Raw genomic sequence first — 24,444 nt, forward strand, 5'->3', positions numbered from 1 at the left:
GACAGCCCCTTTTCTGCAATTCAGAATAAAACCCAACATTGAGAAATTATCACCAGACCATGTTTTTCTCCATTAGGAGGGGACAAAGGTTGTAGACCATTGCTGAATCGTTTAACCATACCACGTGGTTAAACTCTTAGACTATCGATAACGACAAAATAAGAACAAGTCTTTGATATTAATTACTAGTCTGCAGCTAGGAATTCGGTATCATTGAATGCGAAGAGCGACCACTGCCGAAACATCCATTCTATAACAACTGAATGAATGTCACTCTGAACTATCCCCTCCAACCAAGACAGAGAGAGAGGACGAAACTCTCCAACAGAAAAAGTTTTCACCAGCGATCAAGACGACACACTGAGCGTGAATATATATATTGATTGCAATTGTTCCTGAATGATTGAGCGATCATGTGCAAAGGATTAGCATTTCAATTGTTATAATTATCAACTTTGTAGTCTTCTCAGTCGACACCCACTTCCCTTTTGTCTAACAAGCCACCATGCCGGTTAAGCCCACTAGGGCACATTCTCCTATCATTTCTTGTAACCATATTTACTGTTTGTTTATGCATTTGTGTATTACGTAGTTAGTAATAAATAAATGATTTAAGACAATTGATGTATGGATGACTCATAGTGAAGACTGGGTTCGTGCAGATAACCAACAATTTACAATGTTTGGAATGAGACTAACCTGAGATAAAGTAAATAATTCATTAATTTGACTAATTGATCAGATAAAATACCTGAACCAAGTTATTTTAGGAAATGATAACTTTGTAATCTGAATATTTTTCCTTGGTGCCCCTACTTCCAAGTTAATTACATGATTATTCAGTTGATTGCGTAATACTAATTACAGAGAAACTTTGACAAAAACTATAAGTCTTCAATTTAATGATAGTAAAGACACGACAACAGGGAATTTTCACTAGGATTAAATGTCAGGAATTGTAAAAAAAATAAAAATGTATATGTTTTTGGCTAAGGTGTATGTAAACTTCTGACTTCAACTGTATGTTAGCACAGCTGAAAACTGTTGTTCGGTTTAATGAAGCAATGTAACTGGCCTTTAGACTAGTTGAGTATCTGGAGCATCAGCATGTGGGTTTGATTATAGACTCAAAATGGCCAGAAACTAAGTTTCTTCTGAAACTCGTCAGTCTATTCTTGTTCTGAGAAATGAAGGCCATTCCATGCCAGAAAATTCAAAGAAACTGAAGATCTCGTACAACGCTGTGTACTAATCCCTTCACAGAACAGCGCAAACAGGCTCTAACCAGAATAGAAAGAGTGGGAGGCCCCAGTGCATAACTGAGCAAGAGGACAAGTACATTAGTGTATATTTTGAGAAACAGACGCCTCTCACGTCCTCAACTGGCAGCTTTATTAAATAGTACACTCAAAAACACCAGTCTCAACATCAACAGTGAAGAGACTGACCCTGATGCTGGCATTCTAGGCAGGTTTGCAAAGAAAAATGCATAATATATATATATATATATATATATACACACTGCTCAACAAAATAAAGGGAACACTTAAACACAATGTAACTCCAAGTCAATCACACTTCTGTGAAATCAAACTGTCCACTTAGGAAGCAACACTGATTGACAATAAATTTCACATGCTGTTGTGCAAATGGAATAGACAACAGGTGGAAATTATAGGCAATTAGCAAGACACCCCCAATAAAGGAGTGGTTCTGCAGGTGGTGACCACAGACCACTTCTCAGTTCCTATGCTTCCGGGCTGATGTTTTGGTCACTTTTGAATGCTGGCCGTGCTTTCACTCTAGTGGTAGCATGAGACGGAGTCTACAACCCACACAAGTGGCTCAGGTAGGGCAGCTCATCCAGGATGGCACATCAATGCGAGCTGTGGCAAGAAGGTTTGCTGTGTCTGTCAGCGTAGTGTCCAGAGCATGGAGGAGCTACCAGGAGACAGGCCAGTACATCAGGAGACGTGGAGGAGGCGGTAGGAGGGCAATTGATTAGTGTAGTGTCAACAACGCAGCTACTGCCAGCTAGCCTACTTTAGCAGTACTGTATCATTTTAATCATTTTAGTCAATAAGATTCTTGCTACGTAAGCTTAACTTTCTGAACATTCGAGACGTGTAGTCCACTTGTCATTCCAATCTCCTTGCATTAGCGTAGCCTTTTCTGTAGCCTGTCAACTATGTGTCTGTCTATCCCTGTTCTCTCCTCTCTGCACAGACCATACAAACGCTCCACACCGCGTGGCCGCGACCACCCTAATCTGGTGGTCCCAGCGCGTACGACCCACGTGGAGTTCCAGGTCTCCGGTAGCCTCTGGAACTGCCGATCTGCGGCCAACAAGGCAGAGTTCATCTCAGCCTATGCCTCCCTCCAGTCCCTTGACTTCTTGGCACTGACGGAAACATGGATCACCACAGATAACACTGCTACTCCTACTGCTCTCTCCTCGTCCGCCCACGTGTTCTCGCACACCCCGAGAGCTTCTGGTCAGCGGGGTGGTGGCACCGGGATCCTCATCTCTCCCAAGTGGTCTTTCTCTCTTTCTCCCCTTACCCATCTGTCTATCGCCTCCTTTGAATTCCATGCTGTCACAGTTACCAGCCCTTTCAAGCTTAACATCCTTATCATTTATCGCCCTCCAGGTTCCCTCGGAGAGTTCATCAATGAGCTTGATGCCTTGATAAGCTCCTTTCCTGAGGACGGCTCACCTCTCACAGTTCTGGGCGACTTTAACCTCCCCACGTCTACCTTTGACTCATTCCTCTCTGCCTCCTTCTTTCCACTCCTCTCCTCTTTTGACCTCACCCTCTCACCTTCCCCCTACTCACAAGGCAGGCAATACGCTTGACCTCATCTTTACTAGATGCTGTTCTTCCACTAACCTCATTGCAACTCCCCTCCAAGTCTCCGACCACTACCTTGTATCCTTTTCCCTCTCGCTCTCATCCAACACTTCCCACACTGCCCCTACTCGGATGGTATCGCGCCGTCCCAACCTTCGCTCTCTCTCCCCCGCTACTCTCTCCTCTTCCATCCTATCATCTCTTCCCTCTGCTCAAACTTTCTCCAACCTATCTCCTGATTCTGCCTCCTCAACCCTCCTCTCCTCCCTTACTGCATCCTTTGACTCTATATGTCCCCTATCCTCCAGGCCGGCTCGGTCCTCCCCTCCCGCTCCGTGGCTCGACGACTCATTGCGAGCTCACAGAACAGGGCTTCGGGCAGCCGAGCGGAAATGGAGGAAAACCGCCTCCCTGCGGACCTGGCATCCTTTCACTCCCTCCTCTCTACATTTTCCTCCTCTGTCTCTGCTGCTAAAGCCACTTTCTACCACTCTAAATTCCAAGCATCTGCCTCTAACCCTAGGAAGCTCTTTGCCACCTTCTCCTCCCTCCTGAATCCTCCCCCCCTCCTCCCTCTCTGCAGATGACTTCGTCAACCATTTAGAAAAGAAGGTCGACGACATCCGATCCTCGTTTGCTAAGTCAAACGACACCGCTGGTTCTGCTCACACTGCCCTACCCTATGCTCTGACCTCTTTCTCCCCTCTCTCTCCAGATGAAATCTCGCGTCTTGTGACGGCCGGCCGCCCAACAACCTGCCCGCTTGACCCTATCCCCTCCTCTCTTCTCCAGACCATTTCCGGAGACCTTCTCCCTTACCTCACCTCGCTCATCAACTCATCCCTGACCGCTGGCTACGTCCCTCCCGTCTTCAAGAGAGCGAGAGTTGCACCCCTTCTGAAAAAACCTACACTCGATCCCTCCGATGTCAACAACTACAGACCAGTATCCCTTCTCTCTTTTCTCCAAAACTCTTGAGCGTGCCGTCCTTGGCCAGCTCTACCGCTATCTCTCTCAGAACGACCTTCTTGATCCAAATCAGTCAGGTTTCAAGACTAGTCATTCAACTGAGACTGCTCTTCTCTGTATCACGGAGGCGCTCCGCACTGCTAAAGCTAACTCTCTCTCCTCTGCTCTCATCCTTCTAGACCTATCGGCTGCCTTCGATACTGTGAACCATCAGATCCTCCTCTCCACCCTCTCCGAGTTGGGCATCTCCGGCGCGGCCCACGCTTGGATTGCGTCCTACCTGACAGGTCGCTCCTACCAGGTGGCGTGGCGAGAATCTGTCTCCTCACCACGCGCTCTCACCACTGGTGTCCCCCAGGGCTCTGTTCTAGGCCCTCTCTTATTCTCGCTATACACCAAGTCACTTGGCTCTGTCATAACCTCACATGGTCTCTCCTATCATTGCTATGCAGACGACACACAATTAATCTTCTCCTTTCCCCCTTCTGATGACCAGGTGGCGAATCGCATCTCTGCATGTCTGGCAGACATATCAGTGTGGATGACGGATCACCACCTCAAGCTGAACCTCAGCAAGACGGAGCTCCTCTTCCTCCCGGGGAAGGACTGCCCGTTCCATGATCTCGCCATCACGGTTGACAACTCCATTGTGTCCTCCTCCCAGAGCGCTAAGAACCTTGGCGTGATCCTGGACAACACCCTGACGTTCTCAACTAACATCAAGGCGGTGTCCCGTTCCTGTAGGTTCATGCTCTACAACATCCGCAGAGTACGACCCTGCCTCACACAGGAAGCGGCGCAGGTCCTAATCCAGGCACTTGTCATCTCCCGTCTTGATTACTGCAACTCGCTGTTGGCTGGGCTCCCTGCCTGTGCCATTAAACCCTACAACTCATCCAGAACGCCGCAGCCCGTCTGGTGTTCAACCTTCCCAAGTTCTCTCACGTCACCCCGCTCCTCCGCTCTCTCCACTGGCTTCCAGTTGAAGCTCGCATCCGCTACAAGACCATGGTGCTTGCCTACGGAGCTGTGAGGGGAACGGCACCTCAGTACCTCCAGGCTCTGATCAGGCCCTACACCCAAACAAGGGCACTGCGTTCATCCACCTCTGGCCTGCTCGCCTCCCTACCACTGAGGAAGTACAGTTCCCGCTCAGCCCAGTCAAAACTGTTCGCTGCTCTGGCCCCCAATGGTGGAACAAACTCCCTCACGACGCCAGGACAGCGGAGTCAATCACCACCTTCCGGAGACACCTGAGAACCCCACCTCTTCATGGAATACCTAGGATAGGGTAAGTAAGGGTAAGTAATCCTTCTCACCCCCAAAAAAAAAAAGATTTAGATGCAAGTGGCTGTTCCACTGGATGTCATAAGGTGTATGCACCAATTTGTAAGTCGCTCTGGATAAGAGCGTCTGCTAAATGACTTAAATGTAAATGTAAATAAATAACCCAGCAGCAGGACCACTACCTCCGCCTTTGTGCAAGGAGGAGCAGGAGGAGCACTGCCAGAGCCCTGCAAAATGACCTCCAGCAGGCCACAAATGTGCATGTGTCTGCTCAAACGGTCAGAAACAGACTCCATGAGGGTGGTATGAGGGCCCGATGTCCACAGGTGGGGGTTGTGCTTACAGCCCAACACCGTGCAGGACGTTTGGAATTTGCCAGAGAACACCAAGATTGGCAAATTCGCCACTGGCGCCCTGTGCTCTTCACAGATGAAAGCAGGTTCACACTGAGCACGTGACAGACGTGACAGAGTCTGGAGACGCCGTGGAGAACGTTCTGCTGCCTGCAACATCCTCCAGCATGACCGGTTTGGCGGTGGGTCAGTCATGGTGTGGGGTGGCATTTCTTTGGGGGGCCGCACAGCCCTCCATGTGCTGGCCAGAGGTAGCCTGACTGCCATTAGGTACCGAGATGAGATCCTCAGACCCCTTGTGAGACCATATGCTGGTGCGGTTGGCCCTGGGTTCCTCCTAATGCAAGACAATGCTAGACCTCATGTGGCTGGAGTGTGTCAGCAGTTCCTGCAAGAGGAAGGCATTGATGCTATGGACTGGCCCGCCCGTTCCCCAGACCTGAATCCAATTGAGCACATCTGGGACATCATGTCTCGCTCCATCCACCAACGCCACGTTGCACCACAGACTGTCCAGGAGTTGGCGGATGCTTTAGTCCAGGTCTGGAAGGAGATCCCGCAGGAGACCACCCGCCACCTCATCAGGAGCATGCCCAGGCGTGGTAGGGAGGTCATACAGGCACGTGGAGGCCACACACACTACTGAGCCTCATTTTAACTTGTTTTAAGGACATTACATCAAGTTGGATCAGCCTGTAGTGTGGTTTTCCACTTTAATTTTGAGTGTGACTCCAAATCCAGACCTCAATGGGTTGATAAATTTGATTTCCATTGATAATTTGTGTAATTTTGTTGTCAGCACATTCAACTTTGTAAAGAAAAAAAGTATTTAATAAGAATATTTCATTCATTCAGATCTAGGATGTGTTATTTTAGTGTTCCCTTTATTTTTTTGAGCAGTATATATATATATATATAAATAAATAAGAGAGATCGATAGAATACGGTCAAACGTTTTAGAACACCTACTCATTCAAGAGTTTTATTTTTACTATTTTCTACAATAATAGTTAAGACAAAACTATTAAATAACACATATGGAATCATGTAACCAAAAAAAGTGTTAAATCAAAATATATTTTATATTTGAGATGCTTGAAAGTAGCCACCCCTTGCCTTGATGACAGAGTTGCAATCTTCCTAACCTCCTGCCAAATGTATGACCGTATTAGAGACACATATTTCCCTCAGATTACACAGACCCACAAAGAATTTGAAAACAAACCCAATTTTGATAAACTCCTGTATCTACTGGGTGAAATACCACAGTGTGCATCACAGGAGCAAGATTTGTGACCTGTTGGCACAAGAAAAGGGCAACCAGTGAACAACAAACACCATTGTAAATACAACCCATATTTATGTTAATTAACTCCTTTTTTTACTTTTAACTATTTGCACATTGTTACAACACTGTATATAGACGATGACATTTGAATTGTCTTTAATATTTTGGAACTTCTGTGAGTGTAATGTTCACTGTTCATTTTTATTGTTTTTTGTATATGATCCACTTCACTTGCTTTGGCAATGTTAACATGTTTCCCATACCAATAAAGCCCTTAAATTTAATTGAGAGAGATGCAGTAACAATAGCCAAGTCAGCTTGGCTGCAGCCAAAACTAGCTAACTTGTTACAGCCACAATGGTATGCATCATCCCACATCACAGTGCCCGTCTTCACTGGAGTATCCTAGAGAAGCTAAGCTAGGTAGGCTTATTGAGGCACTCACTTCAACTCCGTTCTGTAAACAACTGCCTTACCTGTTGGTTGCTGGTTGTAGCCCACTCCAACATAAAGCTACACATGTGAAGGCTACTAGTCTTTGCGTGGCGCAGGTCATAACTACATTAAAACGTTTGTTTTATTAAATTCATCGTTTCAAATGATTGTCAGATGTTTTAATTCATGTATTTTTTCTTGCAAAAAAAATTGTACTCGCACAACTATTCGCATACTATGGATATTCGAATAACCGTGCACATCCATAATAGTTGCATTTGTGGCTAACGCATAAATTGGAGAAGCACTTCAAAACCCCAACTTAAACCTTTATCTCAAAGGTTTAAAATAATGCTAGCTATTTCCTTATAGAGGATGAGCTACTCGTGTACATATGTTTAACGACCGGTATATGCCCACACCATTCCAACACACCAAATATGCTTTTTAACATAATTACCATTTTAAGCAGTAGCGTATTTCAAATTACAACACGCATATTTTTATTTATTTAACCACACCCTTTGAGCCATGACGCCAACCAATAATATCCAGTGTAAACGGAAGCGACCTGTGACCAAGAACAGTTTCCACGTTAGCGTTTTTATTTAGACGTTTATTAACCCCCTGGAACTCATATGACTAATGTAACTGCACAGCATCACATACTTACCCCAGATAGTGTTTAATTCGCTTTCGACTTGGTTGATAGATGTTATTTATGTAAAGCTAGCTAGTAGCTGTTAACAATGGCTAACTGTATGGTTTTTCACACTCAAATTGCCTCCATCATGGAGGTGCTAGCGAATTCAGCCGTAGCAGAGATCTGTAAACTCGTAGACGACGACTATGCAGTGTTTCGTTTGGAAATAACTCAAAGCCAGAAAGAAAACAGGACATTACGCAGGAAACTACAGCTATTGGAACTGAAGGTGGCACGGGAGCGCGCAGAGAGGACAATGCGAGAGCGCGTCCTCGCCAGTCGTCCCAGTAGTGTCAAGATCCTCGACAGAAACAGAGGAATGGCAAGAGGTACATTTAGATTTTGTAGAGTGCGGGGGCTGTTGCCGTGTTACCCTCACCACGTGTTCAGATGCGTTTCCCAGAATCGGGTCTTGGTCAGTTTTTGGTCACTTCCGCTGATTACTTGTCTATTTTACACGTTTTTTTATTTGACCTTCATTTTACCAGGCAGGTCAATTAAGAACGAATTATTCTTGCACAAAGACACAATATAATCTAAAAAGATTCTTGATTTACCTACCTTGAATTTCCTATTGTTATACTCAAGATAATGTGATGCATGGAACATAGTAAATCAATCAATGAATGAATAGTGTATCAAAAAGTTGAGGTGTTTCCTTACATTCTTCCCAATTATAGCTAGTGTGCAATATAACGTTGAGCATTGACAGTACCTAAATTAACCACCCCTTTTTCCTCAATCACTCTCTCAGGTGAAGGACATCTCACTGGAGGCCACAGGAGCTTTGTGAAGCCAGCTTGGAGAGATAACCAACCCTTAGCTATAGATGAGGGGAGTGGAACCTTAATCCAGCAGGTTATCGTGATAGAGGTTAGTGTCATAGTGTGACATAAAAAATTACAGATCCTCAAATGTGGCCCGTTTATTTCAGAAAGGCTCCTGTCAGCCATGGGCGCCTGACTTTTTCTGAAAGAGGGGGTGCAAAAGCTTTCGGGTCTGGGGGACCTCTCCCAAAAACAATTTTCCTGCAATTCTACTCTGTTTAACAGGGGAAACCATATTTATGAACAGAACACAACAATTTGTCTTAGGTTTTCCCACTATAAATTAAATTGAAAAAGTGTTTTAATTACTAGAGTACTAATCTTCACCCTTCCCTGAAAATCCCACCCCTAATAATTCATTGACAGGTCTGAAACCCTAACAAGCTTGTGACTCTCACATGTTCTGCTCCTCCCCTGACAATCCCAGCCACAGTGATCGATTGACAGGCCAAACTGATAATGAAATCGAAAATGGTAGGAATAATGTTTTACTCAAAAAAGATTTACAGGTTAATAAAAAATATTGTTCAAATGCACATTAAGTTGTCATCTTCTTTTTGTCACAAATAATGTGATCACAATAATGTAGTACAATTACATATGTTAACTGTGATCTTTTAACAATGTTCTTTCTCAATATGGCAGTGTAATCTGGTAGGGCTTTGAACAAGAACTGTCAACTTGAAAATGCAAACTAGAGTTTTGTGTTTACATTTGGTCATTAATTATTTTCACATAAAAAATATTCCAAACGTAATTATTAATTTGTCATGAAATATATATATATATATTTTGGTCAGCTATATGTCCATAAATTGCAGCCCTGAATCTGCAATAGAAAGAAAATTTTTGCTCCGGTAATATGGGTCATATTTCAACAGTTTGACCCAGAGCAAGGGTCTCCAACCTTTTCTTTTATAAATGCTACTTCATACAAAAAGAAATGTACTCATATACAGCCTGCATATTTTGTCATTATGTAGGCCTAGATAAAGCAAAGCAGTACGACACAAACACAGAGTTACACATGGAATAAGCAAGTGTACAGTCAATAACACAATAGAAGAAAAAGAAAGTGTATATACAGTGTGTGCAAATGGCGTGAGGTAAGGCAATAAATAGGCCATAGTAGCGAAGTAATTACAGTTTAGCAAATTAACACTGGAGTGACAAATGAGCAGATGATGATGTGCAAGTAGAAATACTGGTGTGCAAAAGAGCAGAAAAGTAAATAAAAACAATATGGGGATGAGGTAGGTAGATTGGGTGGGCTATTTATAGATGGGTTAAGTACAGCTGCAGCGATCGGTTCGCTGCTCAGATAGCTGATATTTAAAGTTAGTGAGGGAAATATACGTCTCCAGCTTCAGCGATTGTTTTCAATTTGTTCCAGTCATTGGCAACTAAGAACAGGACTGCATACAATGTTATTGCATTTTGGTTCTTAATACAACCACATTTTGAACAAAAATCTTTGTACTCTAACAACACAACAGAATAGATAAAACATGTATATTGCAGGTAGCTTTTCATGTTAAACACCAGTGGTGCAACTAGTGCTTTCTAACTGCACTGAACCAAAACCGTGTCACGCCGGAGAGAAGCAAAACTTTAGTGGTCAAAACAATTCATCTTGAGGCGATGGGAGGCGGGGGTGCAAAATGCAATCTGTTAGCTATTATATAATATTTAACATGGACATGAACTACATGACCAAAGTTATGTGGACACCTGCTTGTCGAACATCTCATTCCGAAATCATGGGCATTAATATGGAGTTGGTCCCCCCCTTTGCTTCTATAACAGCCTCCTCTCTTCTGGGAAGGCTTTCCACTAGATGTTGGAACATTGCTACGGTGACTTGCTTCCATTCAGCCATGATTATTAGTAAAATCAGACACTGATGTTTGGCGATTAGGCCTGGCTCGCAGTTGGCGTTGTAATTCATCCTAAATGTGTTAGATGGGGTTGAGGTTAGGGCTCTCTGCAGGCCAGTCAAGTTCTTCCACACAGATCTCAACAAACCATTTCTGTATGGACCTCACTTTGTGCACGGGGGTATTGTCCTGCTGAAACAGGAAAGGGCATTTCCCAAATTGTTGCCACAAAGCTGGAGGCACAGAATCATCTAGAATGTCATTGTATGCTGTAGGGTTAAGATTTCCCTTCACTGGAACTAAGGGGCCTAGCCGGAACCATGAAAAACAGCCCCACCTCTTTATTCCTCCTCCACCGTTCTCCTGGCATCTGCCAAACACAGATTCATCCACCAGATGGTGAAGCATGATTCATCACTCCAGAGAACGAGTTTCCACTGCTCCAGAGTCCAATGGCCGCGAGCTTTACACCACTCCACTCCAGCCGACGCTTGGCATTGTGCATGGGGATCTTAGGCTTGTGTGCAGCTGCTCGGCCATGGAAACCCATTTCATTAAGCTCCTGACAAACAGTTATTGTGCTCACATTGCATCCAGAGGCAGTTTGGAACTCAGTAGTGAGTGTTGGAACCGAGGACAGATGATTTTTATGCGATACGAGCTTCAGCACTCGGCGGTCCTGTTCTGTGAGTTTGTGTGGCCTACCACTTCGCGGCTGAGCAGTTGTTGCTCCTAGACATTTCCATGTCACAATATCAGGATTTACAGTTGACTGGGGCAGCAGGGCAGAAATTTGACAAACTGACTTGTGGGAAAGGGGGCATCCCATGACAGTGTCACGTTGAAGGTCACAGAGCTCTTCAGTAAGGCCATTCCACTGCCAATGTTTGTCTATTGAGATTGCATGGCTGTGTGCTCAATTCTATACACCTGTCAGCAGCGGGTGTGGCTGAACTATCCGAATCTACTAATTTGAAGGGGTGTCCACGTACTGTTGTATATATAGTGTATCTATTTTAATACAGACTAGCTCAAAACATTACTAATCATTGAAAATGACAAATTACCTAATGGGTCATGATCATTTTCTGGTAAAAAGTGGGTGTGCAAAAACATCCGTTTGCACCCCTATTTTGAAAGTGGGGGTGCAGCTGCTCCATGTCGACAGCTATTAATTTTGCTTACAAGTACATCCTTATTTATCTGCATACGGGAGCTTGTGAGTAGGGCTGTGGAGAAATGTCGCCAGCGGGTGATTGTCAAGCAAATAACTGTCACTCTCACAGCGATTGACTTTAACAAATAAATAGGTACTCCTATATGCTTAATTTAGAGTTATTAATGTAACTTTAGTTGTTCTACAAACATTGGGCTATATGTTTTGATTTTTAATACATTGTAAGGCTTCATGATGTGACTATTGATTTTTTTTTAAGTCACTTTAAAGGCATGAGCTCTGCTTAGTTTTTTGTGCATTACACACTTTCAGTCTCTCATTCACAATTTGACAAGCACTTGATAATGCCTCGAATTTCCCAGCGGCATCATTTTTTGTGTGCCCGTAATGCCCCCTACAAAAATCCATATATTTTGAGGCCGTTGTCCCCTTGGCCCGAAGTGCTGCGTTGTGCCCTTCGCCTCACTCCGCAGCACCTCTCACTCACATGGCTCTCCATCACGTGATCGTATCTTTGTCACAGACTACAAATGAAGACCCACACATCGGGGACGCAACTGTGTGCGTTCTTATCCAATTCCGAGGTGCATGTTAAAGATTTTGGAAGAACTGTCCACATTTACTTTGTCAGCCAACAAGATAAATAGGCCAAACGGACAGCAAAAGCACTAGCCTATGTCAATCTACTATCACCAATAGTACAAACGTTTACCTATTCTATTCTGTGCGAGGAATAAATATTCCAAACATAGTCTGGGACAGTTGTGGGATACGATAGATCCCAAATTAATACAACCACTAGCATTAAAAAAAACTGTTTTACATTATGTGGTTGATGCAACAGATCAGAACGTTTAGCTTAAAATGTTGAATAACTGTTAGGGTATTTCTTCACAGCCCGCTTGGAGTTTGCCAAAAGGCATCTAAAGACTCGCAGACCATGAGAAACAAGATTTTCTGATCAGATGAAACCAAGATTGAACTCTTTGGCCTGAATGCCAAGCGTCACATCTGGAAGAAAGTGGGCACCATCCCTATGGTGAAGAATGGAGTGTGTTTCAGCGCCAGGGACTGACAGACTAGTCAGGATCAAGGCAAAGATGAACGGAGCAAAGTACAGAGATCCTTAATGAAAACCTGCTACAGAGTGCTCAGGACCTCAGACTGGGGCGAAGTTTCACCTTCCAACAGGACAACAACCTTAAGCACACAACCAAGACAACACAGGAGTGACTTCGGGACAAGTCTCTGAATATCCTTGAGTGGCCAAGCCAGAGCCCGGACTTGAACCCGATCAAACATCTCTGGAGAGACCTGAAAATAGCTGTCCAGCAACGCTCCCCATCCAACCTGACAGAGCTTAAGAGGATCTGCAGAGAAGAATGGGAGAGACTCAAATACAGGTGTGCCAAGCTTGTAGCTTCATACCCAAGAAGACTTGAGGCAGTAATCGATGCTAAAGGTGCTTCAACAAAGTACAGAGTAAAGGGCCTGAATACATATGTAAATGTGATATTTAAAAAATAATAATAATAATAATTAAAGTTTAAAAAAATTCTAAACCTGTTTTTGATTTGTCATTATGGGTCTGTTGTGTATAGATTGATGAGGGGGAAACTATTGACTCAATTTTAGAATAAGTCTTGTAACCTAACAAAATGTGGAAAATGTCAAGGGGTCTGAATGCTTTCTGAAGGCACTGTATGTGTGAAATTTGTTTTGATTTAAAATGGACCATTATCATGCACCTGTCTCGAAACGGTGGCAGCTGAAAAAATACATGTCATCTATGCACTTAAATAGTGCTTTTCCCTTGGTTAATTTTCATGCTAGCAAGGTAGGCTGTTGTAAAGATAGGCAATGTGCCTAATATTAGGAAAGTTGAGAAATAAATATTGTAGGCCTAGCCTATAGAAAGCTGATGGGATCCTCCTCTTTTTAATAGAGGCCATCACTCTGTTTTATTTCACACAATTTCATAGCTTATGGAAATGTTGCACAACATGAGCTCATGGGTTCTCATGAAGTATTTGATTCGATTTTTGATTACATTTGCATTGATGTCAGAGTGAGTAGATGAACAATAGAGTGCTGAGTACCAGGCAGTTAGCAAGTTTAGTAGGCGACTAATGACCATCAGAGCTTGGAGAAGCCTATTTGACTGCCCTTGTGACCGCCGGTGTGGCAGTAATACGGTCACCGCAACAACCCAACTTGTGAGACTTCCCTACGACATTGTTATTGAATTCAGTAACCTCCTCTCTTTTTGTGTCAGTCAGCAGATGCAGAGGCTCCAGGTCCTGGGGTCAAGCATGAGAGGACAGAAGGAGAGGAGGACCCACGGCACAGTAGAGACATCCAGACTGAAGCAACGGCTGGAGTGGCGCCCCCTGTAGCTAAGGAGGACATCGCAACTGCCGCCACGCCCCAGGCCAAGACTCAACCCAGCATCACGGAGGTCAGTGGAACTCCAAACGCCATCATAACACAGAGGCACACAGGATCTGACCACAGATCAGACCCAGAGAGACTGGTCTGTCCTCCTGCCTCGGAATACTTACCGGTATTTCACCAAAGGCAGAGGGTGGTTCATTCCCATGGAGATGGTGATGGTGACTCGTCAGAAAATGGCGGTGATGATCCGTCTTGTTCTTACGCTACAGAGATGGACCCTGGCAACATGCCCTTTGGTTTAGAGACCCAGACTGATCTGTCTAGAGGGGACTGGAACCGGTACAGTAGTAGTGTATACTCTGAAGGGTGCCTAGATAAGAAAGGGGAGGTTATAGTGGTGGATGAGGTGACTGTGAAAGTGGAGGGCGACGCTCCTCCCACATTGAATGCAGATCGTCACCAAGGAGATGGACACTCCCAGGGCAGAGATTTCTTATATTACAGGGGATGCTTAGAGACAAATACAAATGTTGTGACCCACTCCCCTTTACACAGGTTCTGGGATCGCGACTCAGTGTCAACGTCGATGGCATCTTCTAATGTTCTTTTAGATCAGGTATTGAACTCAAATGACGAGGCTAGAGCCCAGACTCAGGGAGGGGGAGCAACATCAGGCAATAGTAAAGAGAAAATGTTCCTCTGCATGTTCTGTAACAAAGGCTTCAACTGCCCCAGAATTTGGAGATCCACCAGAGGGTCCACACAGGGAAGAAACTCTTCAGCTGTACCCAGTGTCACATGCACTTTGCCCAGGCTGGCAACCTAAAGATCCACCAGAGGGTTCACACAGGAGAGAAGCCCTTCAGCTGTACCCAGTGTCACATGCACTTCGCTGAGGCTGGCAGCCTGAAGAGGCACCAGAGGGTCCACACAGGGGAGAAATTATTCAACTGTACCCACTGTCATATGCGCTTCGCCCAGGCTGGCAACCTGAAGAGGCACCAAAGGGTCCACACAGGGGAGAAATCATACAGCTGCCCCCAGTGTGAGAAGAGGTTCTCCCGCCAACACCAGCTGAAGATGCACCTAAAGGTCCACACGTGAGAGAGGCTGTTTGCCTGCACTCATTGCGGAAAGAGGTTCTCAGAGAGGAGCTTCCTCAGGATGCACCAGCAGAAAAACCGTTCCACTCATAAAATGGAAAGCAACCATCCCACTCAATAGCTTTTGACATTTAGTTAAAACCCTGCAGTAAAGACAGAGATTAATTGTCATTGTTGTCAGCAGAAAATATCCACAGATGCATTTGGAATAATGAGAGTAACAGATTTCAGTGTTGAATATTCCTGGGTAAAATATTGCATCCAGACATTGTGTGATACAAGGCATATATACTGAACAAAAATATAAACGCAACGTATAAAGTGTTGGTTTATGTTTTATGAGCTGAAATGTTGTGCACACATTTGTTTACATCCCTGTTAGTGGGCATTTCTCCTTTGCCAAGATAATCCATCCACTTGGCAGGTGTGGCATATCAAGAATCTGATGAAACAGCATGATCATTACACATGTGCACCTTGTGCTGGGGACAATAAAAGGCCACTAATCTGTGCAGTTTTGTCACACAACACAATGCCACAGATGTCCCACGTTGAGGTAGCATGCAATTAGCATGCTGATTGCAGGAATGTCCACCCGAGCTGTTGCCAAAGAATTGAATGTTAATAATATATATAATATATATAATATAATTATTATTATTATTATATATTATTGAATGTTAATTTCTCTACCATAAGCTACCATAAGCTGTCTCGAACATCGTTTTAGAGAATTTGGCAGTACAACTGGCCTCACAACCACAACCGTCTAATTCACCTGCGGGATCGTCTGAGACAGGCCATTAATTTGAAATCCATAGATTAGGGCCTAATACATGTATTTCAATTGACTGATTTCCTTAAATGAACTGGAACTCAGTGAAATCGTTGAAATAGTTGCATGGTGCGTTTTATATTTTTGTCTCTTACATATTGTGTTTGTATTGTACTGTCTATATGATGTTCACAAATGCCTGTTTCATTACTTCCGTTCAGCTACTTTCTTTTTTTTCCCCAAGACACTTTTAATGAGAAAATGTATGCAGTTTATCAAGTTCATGCAGATTGTTCTTGAGACATACATGTATGTGGGATTTTCATATGGATGTCTAATAAACACAAAATGGGACTTTTCATTCGAAGACTTTCATTGAGACTCTCTTTAGTATACATCACATCTGATCTCACCCTGTTCTGCATACACCAAACAGCACTTTATAACCAATATACCCTTAGTGTGTGGGTATGTGTAGGTATATTTACTAACAAACACCTACTGTACATGTCAAAATAGTTTAGTCGGGTTTGACTGATGATGACTTTTGACTTTTAATGGACAAATTTGAACTACAACATATTTATGCCCATTATGATGGGTTTAACAACGTTGAAGTCATTCTGTAACTACATTATAGGACTCAAACATAGTGGGGATGGGTAAACACTCCATGTTGAAAGTGTGTTTATCTGTGTGTATGTACCTGAGGGAGTGTATGTCTGTGTAATCTGTATCACCTGTCTCTTCCAGGAGGAGGGTCCAGAGTTGCTGCTGGTGAAGGAGGAGGGTCTTGGGAACCCTGAGGGGACCATGGTCATGGAGGACAACCAGACTACACCTCCTCCTGAACCCACAGAGGAACCAGCTGAGCAGCACAGGACCACATACAGTCTCACTGAGGTGAGCCCACTGAACTACGGTCTGAATGGTTTTAGTTCAGGGCCGTATCCACAAAGCCTCTCAGAGTTGGAGTGCTGATCTAGGATCAGGATTGCTTTTTAAATCATAATGAATAAGATTATATGGAAAGATATTTGATCAGCACGTTTGCATAGTATAAAATCAACTAACATGTTTGTATAGTACTCATAGTAATCCCTCATTGCCCAACCAGAAGATGCTCCATAGCAGGGTGCTCATATCAGATTTCTTGATCAAACATCCTCTCACTCTATCTCTTAGTCAGTAGACATGGAGGATGGGAAGCCTGATCTGCTGCTGGTCAAAGAGGAAACAGTAGAAGACGGACCAGAGAGAATTAATCTGCTGAGTGGACTAAAGATGGGGGAGCAAAGTAAGAGAAATACATATAGCCTACATACAGTAATAGATCTTTAATGGGAATAGTGATGCACCTTGTTATTATCATTTCTTCATTCACAAAATGAAATCAATACAACTTATTTACATACAAAAACACATTATAATGTATGAACTTCACCACGTAATTCACAAATTCATAGGTAGAGTTTTGATGTTTGTAAAGTCTATTTTGTAACCTCTTCCTGCAGGTGGTTGGCTGGAGGCTAACAGAGGAGACTGGGTGGCCATTTTGGATTCCCAGACCAGTGCAGCCAAGGGCAACGTCACTGAGCAGGCCAGGACCAGAGGTGACATAGTGGAGGTCAGTGGATGGGACATCTTCCTCAACTCTGGGCTGGGGAACAACATTGTTAACCACAAACAGAAACAAACAGTCGAACACAAAACAACTGAACTTAGTCTCCATGACAACAGGCTGGCTGTGACCAGGGAAAGGTGTAGATTCGGTCCACGGGGAAACGGAGGTGTCCGTATGCGGCTGAAGAGAACAGACACAGACTCGGCTAGCGATGCTCCATCCTGCTCCTATAGTTGTGATTCAGAGAGACTGATGGCGCCTCAGGTTAACCCCCTCCCTTAACAGATGCTGCCTTCAGCCTGCCTTCTATAGGATCTAACACCTGGAACATGGACCCTGCAAAAACACAACCTCCCTGGCCTTCATCCTCCTCACACCATCCTAATGTTAAACAAGACCTCACACAATGTCAGTGCCTCAACAGTAAATGGCTACACAATCCCATTGACAAATGACAGCAGTAGTGACGCTATCAGTAGATCCGGTGGCAAAGAGAAGCACTTCCCGTGTTCATTCTGTGGGAAAGCCTTCAATTACCTCAAACAGGTAGAGATCCATCAGAGGATGCACACAGGGGAGAAATCTTTTGGCCGCCACCAGTGTGAGAAGAGGTTCTCCCACCAGCACCACCTGAAGAGGCACCAGAGGGTCCACACAGGGGAGAAATCCTACAGCTGACCCCAGTGTGAGAAGAGGTTCTCAAGCCAGGACCAGCTGAAGATGAACATGAAGGTCCACACAGGAGAGAGCCTGTACGCCTGTTTGCACTGCAAGAAGAGATTCTCCGAGAGGAGCTACCTCAGGATACACCAGTAGAAAATGCACAGGGCCCATGTATAGAGTGTAGTGACATGTAATGTAGTATTAGTATTACTTAGTTTGATGTTAATTCTGTTGGTTTTGAATGTTCTAGGGAACTGGATGAGGTGAACTGAGGAAAGAATAAGTATGATGAGGCAGAGTAGATGATATGGTGATGGTTGGTGTGATGGTGTCTGTAAAAATGCTTCACTGATGAAGTGACAACTATGTCTTGTAGTTTGATACTGGTGTCTTCTAATGATGAAATGATTGTGCCTTAATTCATGTTTTCACATAAACTAGTGAAGCTGTGTGTAATGTTGAACCTTCTCCAAAGTATTCTAAAATACATTTTATCAAATTGGGGGTACCAGATTTACCGAAAGGGTAAAGTGTTACCATAGTGAGTAAAGGTATTGTACTTGTCACATATCGTTTTGTGCAATAAAAGTACCTTACTTCAGGTTGTGAGTGTATAACCATTTTATTGAAATGAAATACAAAAATGACTGCTGACCCCCTTGTTATTTTTGTATCATTGTATCATCCTTCTCAGTCGAACCAAAACATATTTAATTCTTGAATCAACACATGGAAAGGTTTTTATAATACACTCCAATGGCTCCATATTGTTAGGTACTTGAATCACAGTGTTAGAGATGTGTTTGACTGTGGTTAACATTTTATAAAGTCATGTTTCTGTGTGTACAGCAAAGAGTTTCTTATATAAAGCTTTTCTGTTCAACGTGTGTTTACAGTCTGCAGTCCATGAGGACCTGCTGATATCCGGTGTTGCTAGAGGGAGAGACTGGACCTCTGAAGCGGCTGGTCACAAACCCTGGCCCCGGATCAGAACCCTGGATCAGGAGCCGTCGCTCTTCCTTCCCGAGTCGGAACCAGGACCCAACCACGAGGGACAGAGACTCCACCACCACACAGAACACAACCAGTGGACAGGTGGACTGAACAACCTCAGTCCTGGTGGTCATCAGAGAGACAGAGGCTCCAGTCAGGGATCCAGTCTGCAGCCCAGACCCTTCTCTTCACATTCTCAGTGCAGGGATGAAGCAGGGCCTGGGGCTGATAGAGATAGACCCTCCTGTTCCTATGATACAAACACCACAGTATCCATGATAAACAGAGCAGGTCACCCTGGGCTTCAGCCTTCACAGAGAGTGGTGGGAGACCCATCTGGTGGGAGTCTAACAGGAAGTCTGTCTTCTCCTTCAGGGTCTCGTCTAATGCCTGGTGACTGGGTTCATAGAAAGCCTGGGCCTGGGTCTAGCCTTCCTCATCTACCTCATGGTTTCCCCACCAATACAGACAGGGTCAGGATTGGCATTCACCACGATAGTTACCTAGCCTATAACACAGAACACAATCCCAACAACACCCAAACAATGGCTAGAGGTCAAGGAGGGAGCTCAAAGTCTAACCACTTGAGGGTGGTTGCTCCTGCTTCTACCTCCTCTGGTGTCATTGAGTCACAACGTGGGAGACCGAGCATTAGGTCGGACGCCGACAAGCCGTACGCCTGCCCCACCTGTGGAAAGCGCTTCGCTGAGGCAAACTATGTGAAGAGGCACCAGACAGTTCACACAAATGAGAGGCCCTTCAAGTGCAAACTATGTTACAAGAGCTTCTCCTTCCTGACTAACCTGATCAGACATAGGAGTGTCCACAAAGGGGAGAAATCATAGCAGTGTGGCTTGAGATGTAAACAGAGGATATCTGGGAACTATTCTTAAGCTGGCATACTGAATTATAATTATCATGTGAAGTGTCTCAGTTGAGCATCTGAGTATGCTCACCATCTCTGATGATAGACTTGTTTGGTGTGCAGGCATAGCCAAAACAGACATTTTATTGAAGTGTAACTATATCGCCCCTCTGAATTTGGTTGTCTATATTCGATACCCTCTTTTTTATAATATATTTATAACACCTCCTAATGTTATTGGGTATAATCAGGTGGTACCTGTTCCTTTATGTACTGAAACAATGTGATCAAATCTGTTAATACATTTTGAACCATGTTGTCCTTTTGATATACTACATGACCAAAAGTATGTGGACACCTGCTTGTCAAACATCTCATTCCAAAATCATGGGCATTAATATGGAGTTGATCCCCCCCTTTGCTGTTATAACAGCCTCCACTCTTCTGGGAAGGCTTTCCACTAGATGTTGGAACATTGCTGCAGGGTCTTGCTTCCATTCAGCCGCAAGACCATTAGTGAGGTTGAGCACTGATGTTGGGCGATTAGGGCTGACTCGCAGTTGGCGTTCCAATTCATCCCAACGGTGTTCGATATGGTTGAGGCGAGGGCTCTGTGCAGGTCAGTCAAGTTCTTCGACAAACCATTTCTGTGTGGACCTCGCTTGGTCCACGGGGGCATTGTCATGCTGAAACAGGAAAGGGCCTTCCAGAGGCAGTTTGGAACTCGGTAGTGAGTGTTGCAACTCAGGACAGACGATTTTTACACGCTTCAGCACTCGGCGGTCCTGTTCTGTGAGCTTGTGTGGCCTACCACTTCGCGGCTGAGCCGTTGTTGCTTCTAGGCGTCTCCATTTCACAATAACTGCACTTAGAGTTGACCGGAGCTACTAGCAGGGCAGATATTTGATGAACTGACTTGTTGGAAAGGTGGCATCCTATGACGGTGCCTCGTTGAAAGTCACTGAGTTCTTCAGTAAGGCCATTCTACTCCCAATGTTTGTGTATGGAGATGTATGGCCAATATACCACAGCACTCCTCATTGTATCGTGCTTAAGAACAGCCCTTATGTTGCGTTCGTAACCAAGTGGGAATTTACCACATACGACTGGAGAAAATCAATTTGAGCTGGTAACTACTGGTAATTACTAGTCTATCATCATGACTTCCCCCTTCCCCCACATGCTGACCTCGGTAATACCTCGGTAATAGCATTCTGGGCTGGTAAATGCAACAGGTAAATGGTAAATGCAAAACATTATTTATAAAAAGCAATCTATTAATATGGGTTTTCAACACTATAATTTGTTTACAAGCCATACTTTATGTACTTTATAGTTTACACAGCTTGTTGGCCATTAGCCAATCTGCCTTTCTCAACGAGTTCAAAGCACGTGAATGCATCCAACTGGTATTTACGACTTCACAACTGGTAAATTCCCACCTTCCACTTAGTTATGAACACAGAATTAGTCATGGTATATTGACCATATACCACACCCCTCAGGCACTATTGCTTAATTAAAATTGGCCTTAGTTTCCTTGGCTTCCTTCGACCTAAGCCAACCGTCTCAGCAATTATTTGAGGTAATTTACTGTAATTTGTCCACCACTGGAAATGACCACCAGTACAGAATAGGGTCTTCAGAATCTACACTGAGTGTACAAAACATTAAGAACACCTTCCTAATGTTGAGTTGCACCCTCCCCCTTTTGCCTTCAGAACAGTTTCAATGGAATCTACAAGGTGTCAAAAGTGTTCCACAGGGATGCTGGCCTATGTTGACTCCAATGCTTCTAACAGTTGTGTTAAGTTAAGTTGGCTGAATGTCCTTTGGGTGGTGCGCTATTCTTGATATACATGGGAAACTGGCACCTACTACCATACCCTGTTCAAAAGTACTTAAATATTTTGTCTTGCCCATTCACCCTCTGAATGGCACACATACACAATCCATGTCTACATTTTCTCAAAGCTTAAAAATATATATTTTTACTCGTCTCCTCTCCTTCATCTACACTGATTGAAATGGATTTAAGAAGTGACATCAGCAAGGGATCATAGAATGACCAGGTGAAAGCTATGTCATATACACCCAGTCATGTCATGTACACAGTGTATATATGGTGCTATTTAATGGAGGTATCTGGTCTAAATAGTCAGCAACCCATTCTACCATATGTATTTTACAATATATTGTATCGGGGGCATTTATTTGACCGTATTTTGAAACCATCATTTAATGCAAATATCACTTAAATATGAAAAAGATGGATCATTAATGTTTAGACAATCATATTTCATATATCATGAATAAATCAAAGGTAATTACACTTCTACTATTACGTGGGGGACTTTTATTTGACCATTTTCAGAATTTCCGTGACCCGGAAGTACTTTTTCCCATTTTTTCAAGACTGCTGAGCGTCACCAACTGCAGCTTTGCATAGTGCATAAAATGGTTTACTACATAGGGGATAATCTTAACTAAAGATAATTACTACTTTAATTAAGATTCTAAAAATCCTATAAAGTCGAGCACATTGAAAAATGGGTGGAGCTTAAGTGAATTAATGTAAAGAACATAATAGCCTACTGGTAAAAAATGTACAATGACAATATAGAAAAATAAATATTTTTTTTGGGTGGTGTGATTGTTAATTTACTGGTGCTATTGTTTAAGGGTGCAATTTTGAAATGTAGAGTTTAAGAAAAGTATTCATGTATTTCTGTTGTATTTCACAAACAAATTGCACTGTACAGGAAAAGCAATGCCCATAAAAGCAAGGTCCAGTCTATTCACTAGATCCCTCAACCGCCGCGATAACGGTTGATAGGCTATAGGCATAATTGGGGTTATACTAACCTATAGCAGCATCGGCGTACTTTGGTACTACCTCAAAAAATGTTTTAAAAATAATAATAATTGTTGTCTAGCCAAAACACTTGACCTGATGCATGTTTTGACGCGAGGCTGGCCTTGGGCTGATTTAAATGTAAAGTCTGCAGCCTTGCTCATCATCATTAGAGGAATGTAGGTCATTTACAGGTATGCCAGTCAGTTAATTAACACCCCTTCTACTGGTCAAATTGTTTCTATTGTTTATTTGAAGGAGTTAGCAGCTTACCAAATCACCTGCTTATGCTAGTAGGAATTCTGCGCCTAAATTATAGTGCAAGCCAAGAGTACAAGTATGGTATGGAATGGTGTTTTATTTCACACTGGTGTCAAACAAAGACTAAGCTAAATTTGTTCATTCATTGTTCTGTTATTTGGACATGAATTAGTCAGTCAGCAGAGAGTTAAAGTGCCAGTACAAAAATGCAGATCTGTGATTTATACTGAACCAACATGAGTACACTGATCTCATAACTTTAGAGTGAAAAAAAGGGGGGGGCTTGCCTGTTTTACATGTTATTTTGGAATTAATACCGGTCACATATCAGTTTGCAAACAATGTCAAAAAATATATAGAGTCAATAAAGCCGCATACAAACATGGACTCTTTGCGTTCTCAAGTAAGGGAGCTCCAAAATGCAAGAGTTTCAGTGTGGTGGTGGGGCAAGCCAGCAGAAAATACGGAGCATTGCGCCGTGATTGGCTCAGTGTTCTGTCACTCATGGGGACACTAAGTCACCGCCAAGTCTAAGGGTAGAGCTCGAAAAATTTTGCCCTATGGGTGCTGCCATAGACTTACATTAGAAGTGCCCATCCAAGAAGGCTCAAGGTCATTGGCCACAGATAAAATGATGTCAAATCACGTTATCTACAGTAGCTTTGATTGGACTGATCATCATGAATCAAGTCGACAATCTACTGGCAAATCCTTTTTTTTTTTTTACTTAAAAAAAATATATATTATTGAATATCCCGAAACCTACAATGTACTTGCAGTGAAGCCGCTCAATAACTACACCATACCAGTCATCCAACAGACTCCCATTCAGATCGACACACAGAAGCATCTAGGGTAAATGCCCTGCTCAAGAGCACGTTGACAGATCTCGACCCTCAGCTTCCCTCAGCCCATCCCACCTATCTCTGCTGGCCACCCTCTTCGGATTTCTATGCAACATATATCTTTCAACTATGCTGTGATGTTTAACGTACCATTTTAATCTAATCTAATAGAATCCTCAGATGGCGAGTTGAAGATAAATTATTTTACTAAGAGTATTGGTATATTAGTAATTGACTGACCCGGTCTCTCCAGATCTCCTAACAGTACTATTTCTAGGGTCAATTTTAGATCAATGTTA

The 24,444-nt window shown here is 43.5% G+C and overlaps 1 protein-coding gene across 1 annotated transcript; it reads left to right on the plus strand.

The window, feature by feature from the left end:
- Positions 1-7,459: 7,459 nt before the first annotated feature.
- On the plus strand, positions 7,460-20,513 carry LOC118395487 (uncharacterized). The gene is made up of 7 exons (XM_035789304.2): positions 7,460-8,216; positions 8,642-8,760; positions 14,044-14,226; positions 16,794-16,943; positions 17,226-17,337; positions 17,555-17,667; positions 19,224-20,513. The coding sequence occupies exons 1-7, from the start codon at positions 7,934-7,936 to the stop codon at positions 20,163-20,165; spliced, it is 1,902 nt and encodes a 633-aa protein (XP_035645197.2). The 5' UTR covers positions 7,460-7,933; the 3' UTR covers positions 20,166-20,513.
- The last annotated feature ends 3,931 nt before the right edge of the window (positions 20,514-24,444 follow it).

Source organism: Oncorhynchus keta, chromosome 16 (assembly GCF_023373465.1).
Source record: "Oncorhynchus keta strain PuntledgeMale-10-30-2019 chromosome 16, Oket_V2, whole genome shotgun sequence".
In the NCBI taxonomy this organism is placed as follows: domain Eukaryota; kingdom Metazoa; phylum Chordata; class Actinopteri; order Salmoniformes; family Salmonidae; genus Oncorhynchus; species Oncorhynchus keta.

Coding starts and splice junctions, on each gene's coding strand:
- LOC118395487 (XM_035789304.2), top strand. CDS start 7,934: ATGGCTAACTGTATGGTTTTTCACACTCAAATTGCCTCCATCATGGAG. Junction 16,944..17,225: donor CCACATACAGTCTCACTGAG/GTGAGCCCACTG, acceptor TCTATCTCTTAG/TCAGTAGACATGGAGGATGG. Junction 17,338..17,554: donor ACTAAAGATGGGGGAGCAAA/GTAAGAGAAATA, acceptor CTCTTCCTGCAG/GTGGTTGGCTGGAGGCTAAC.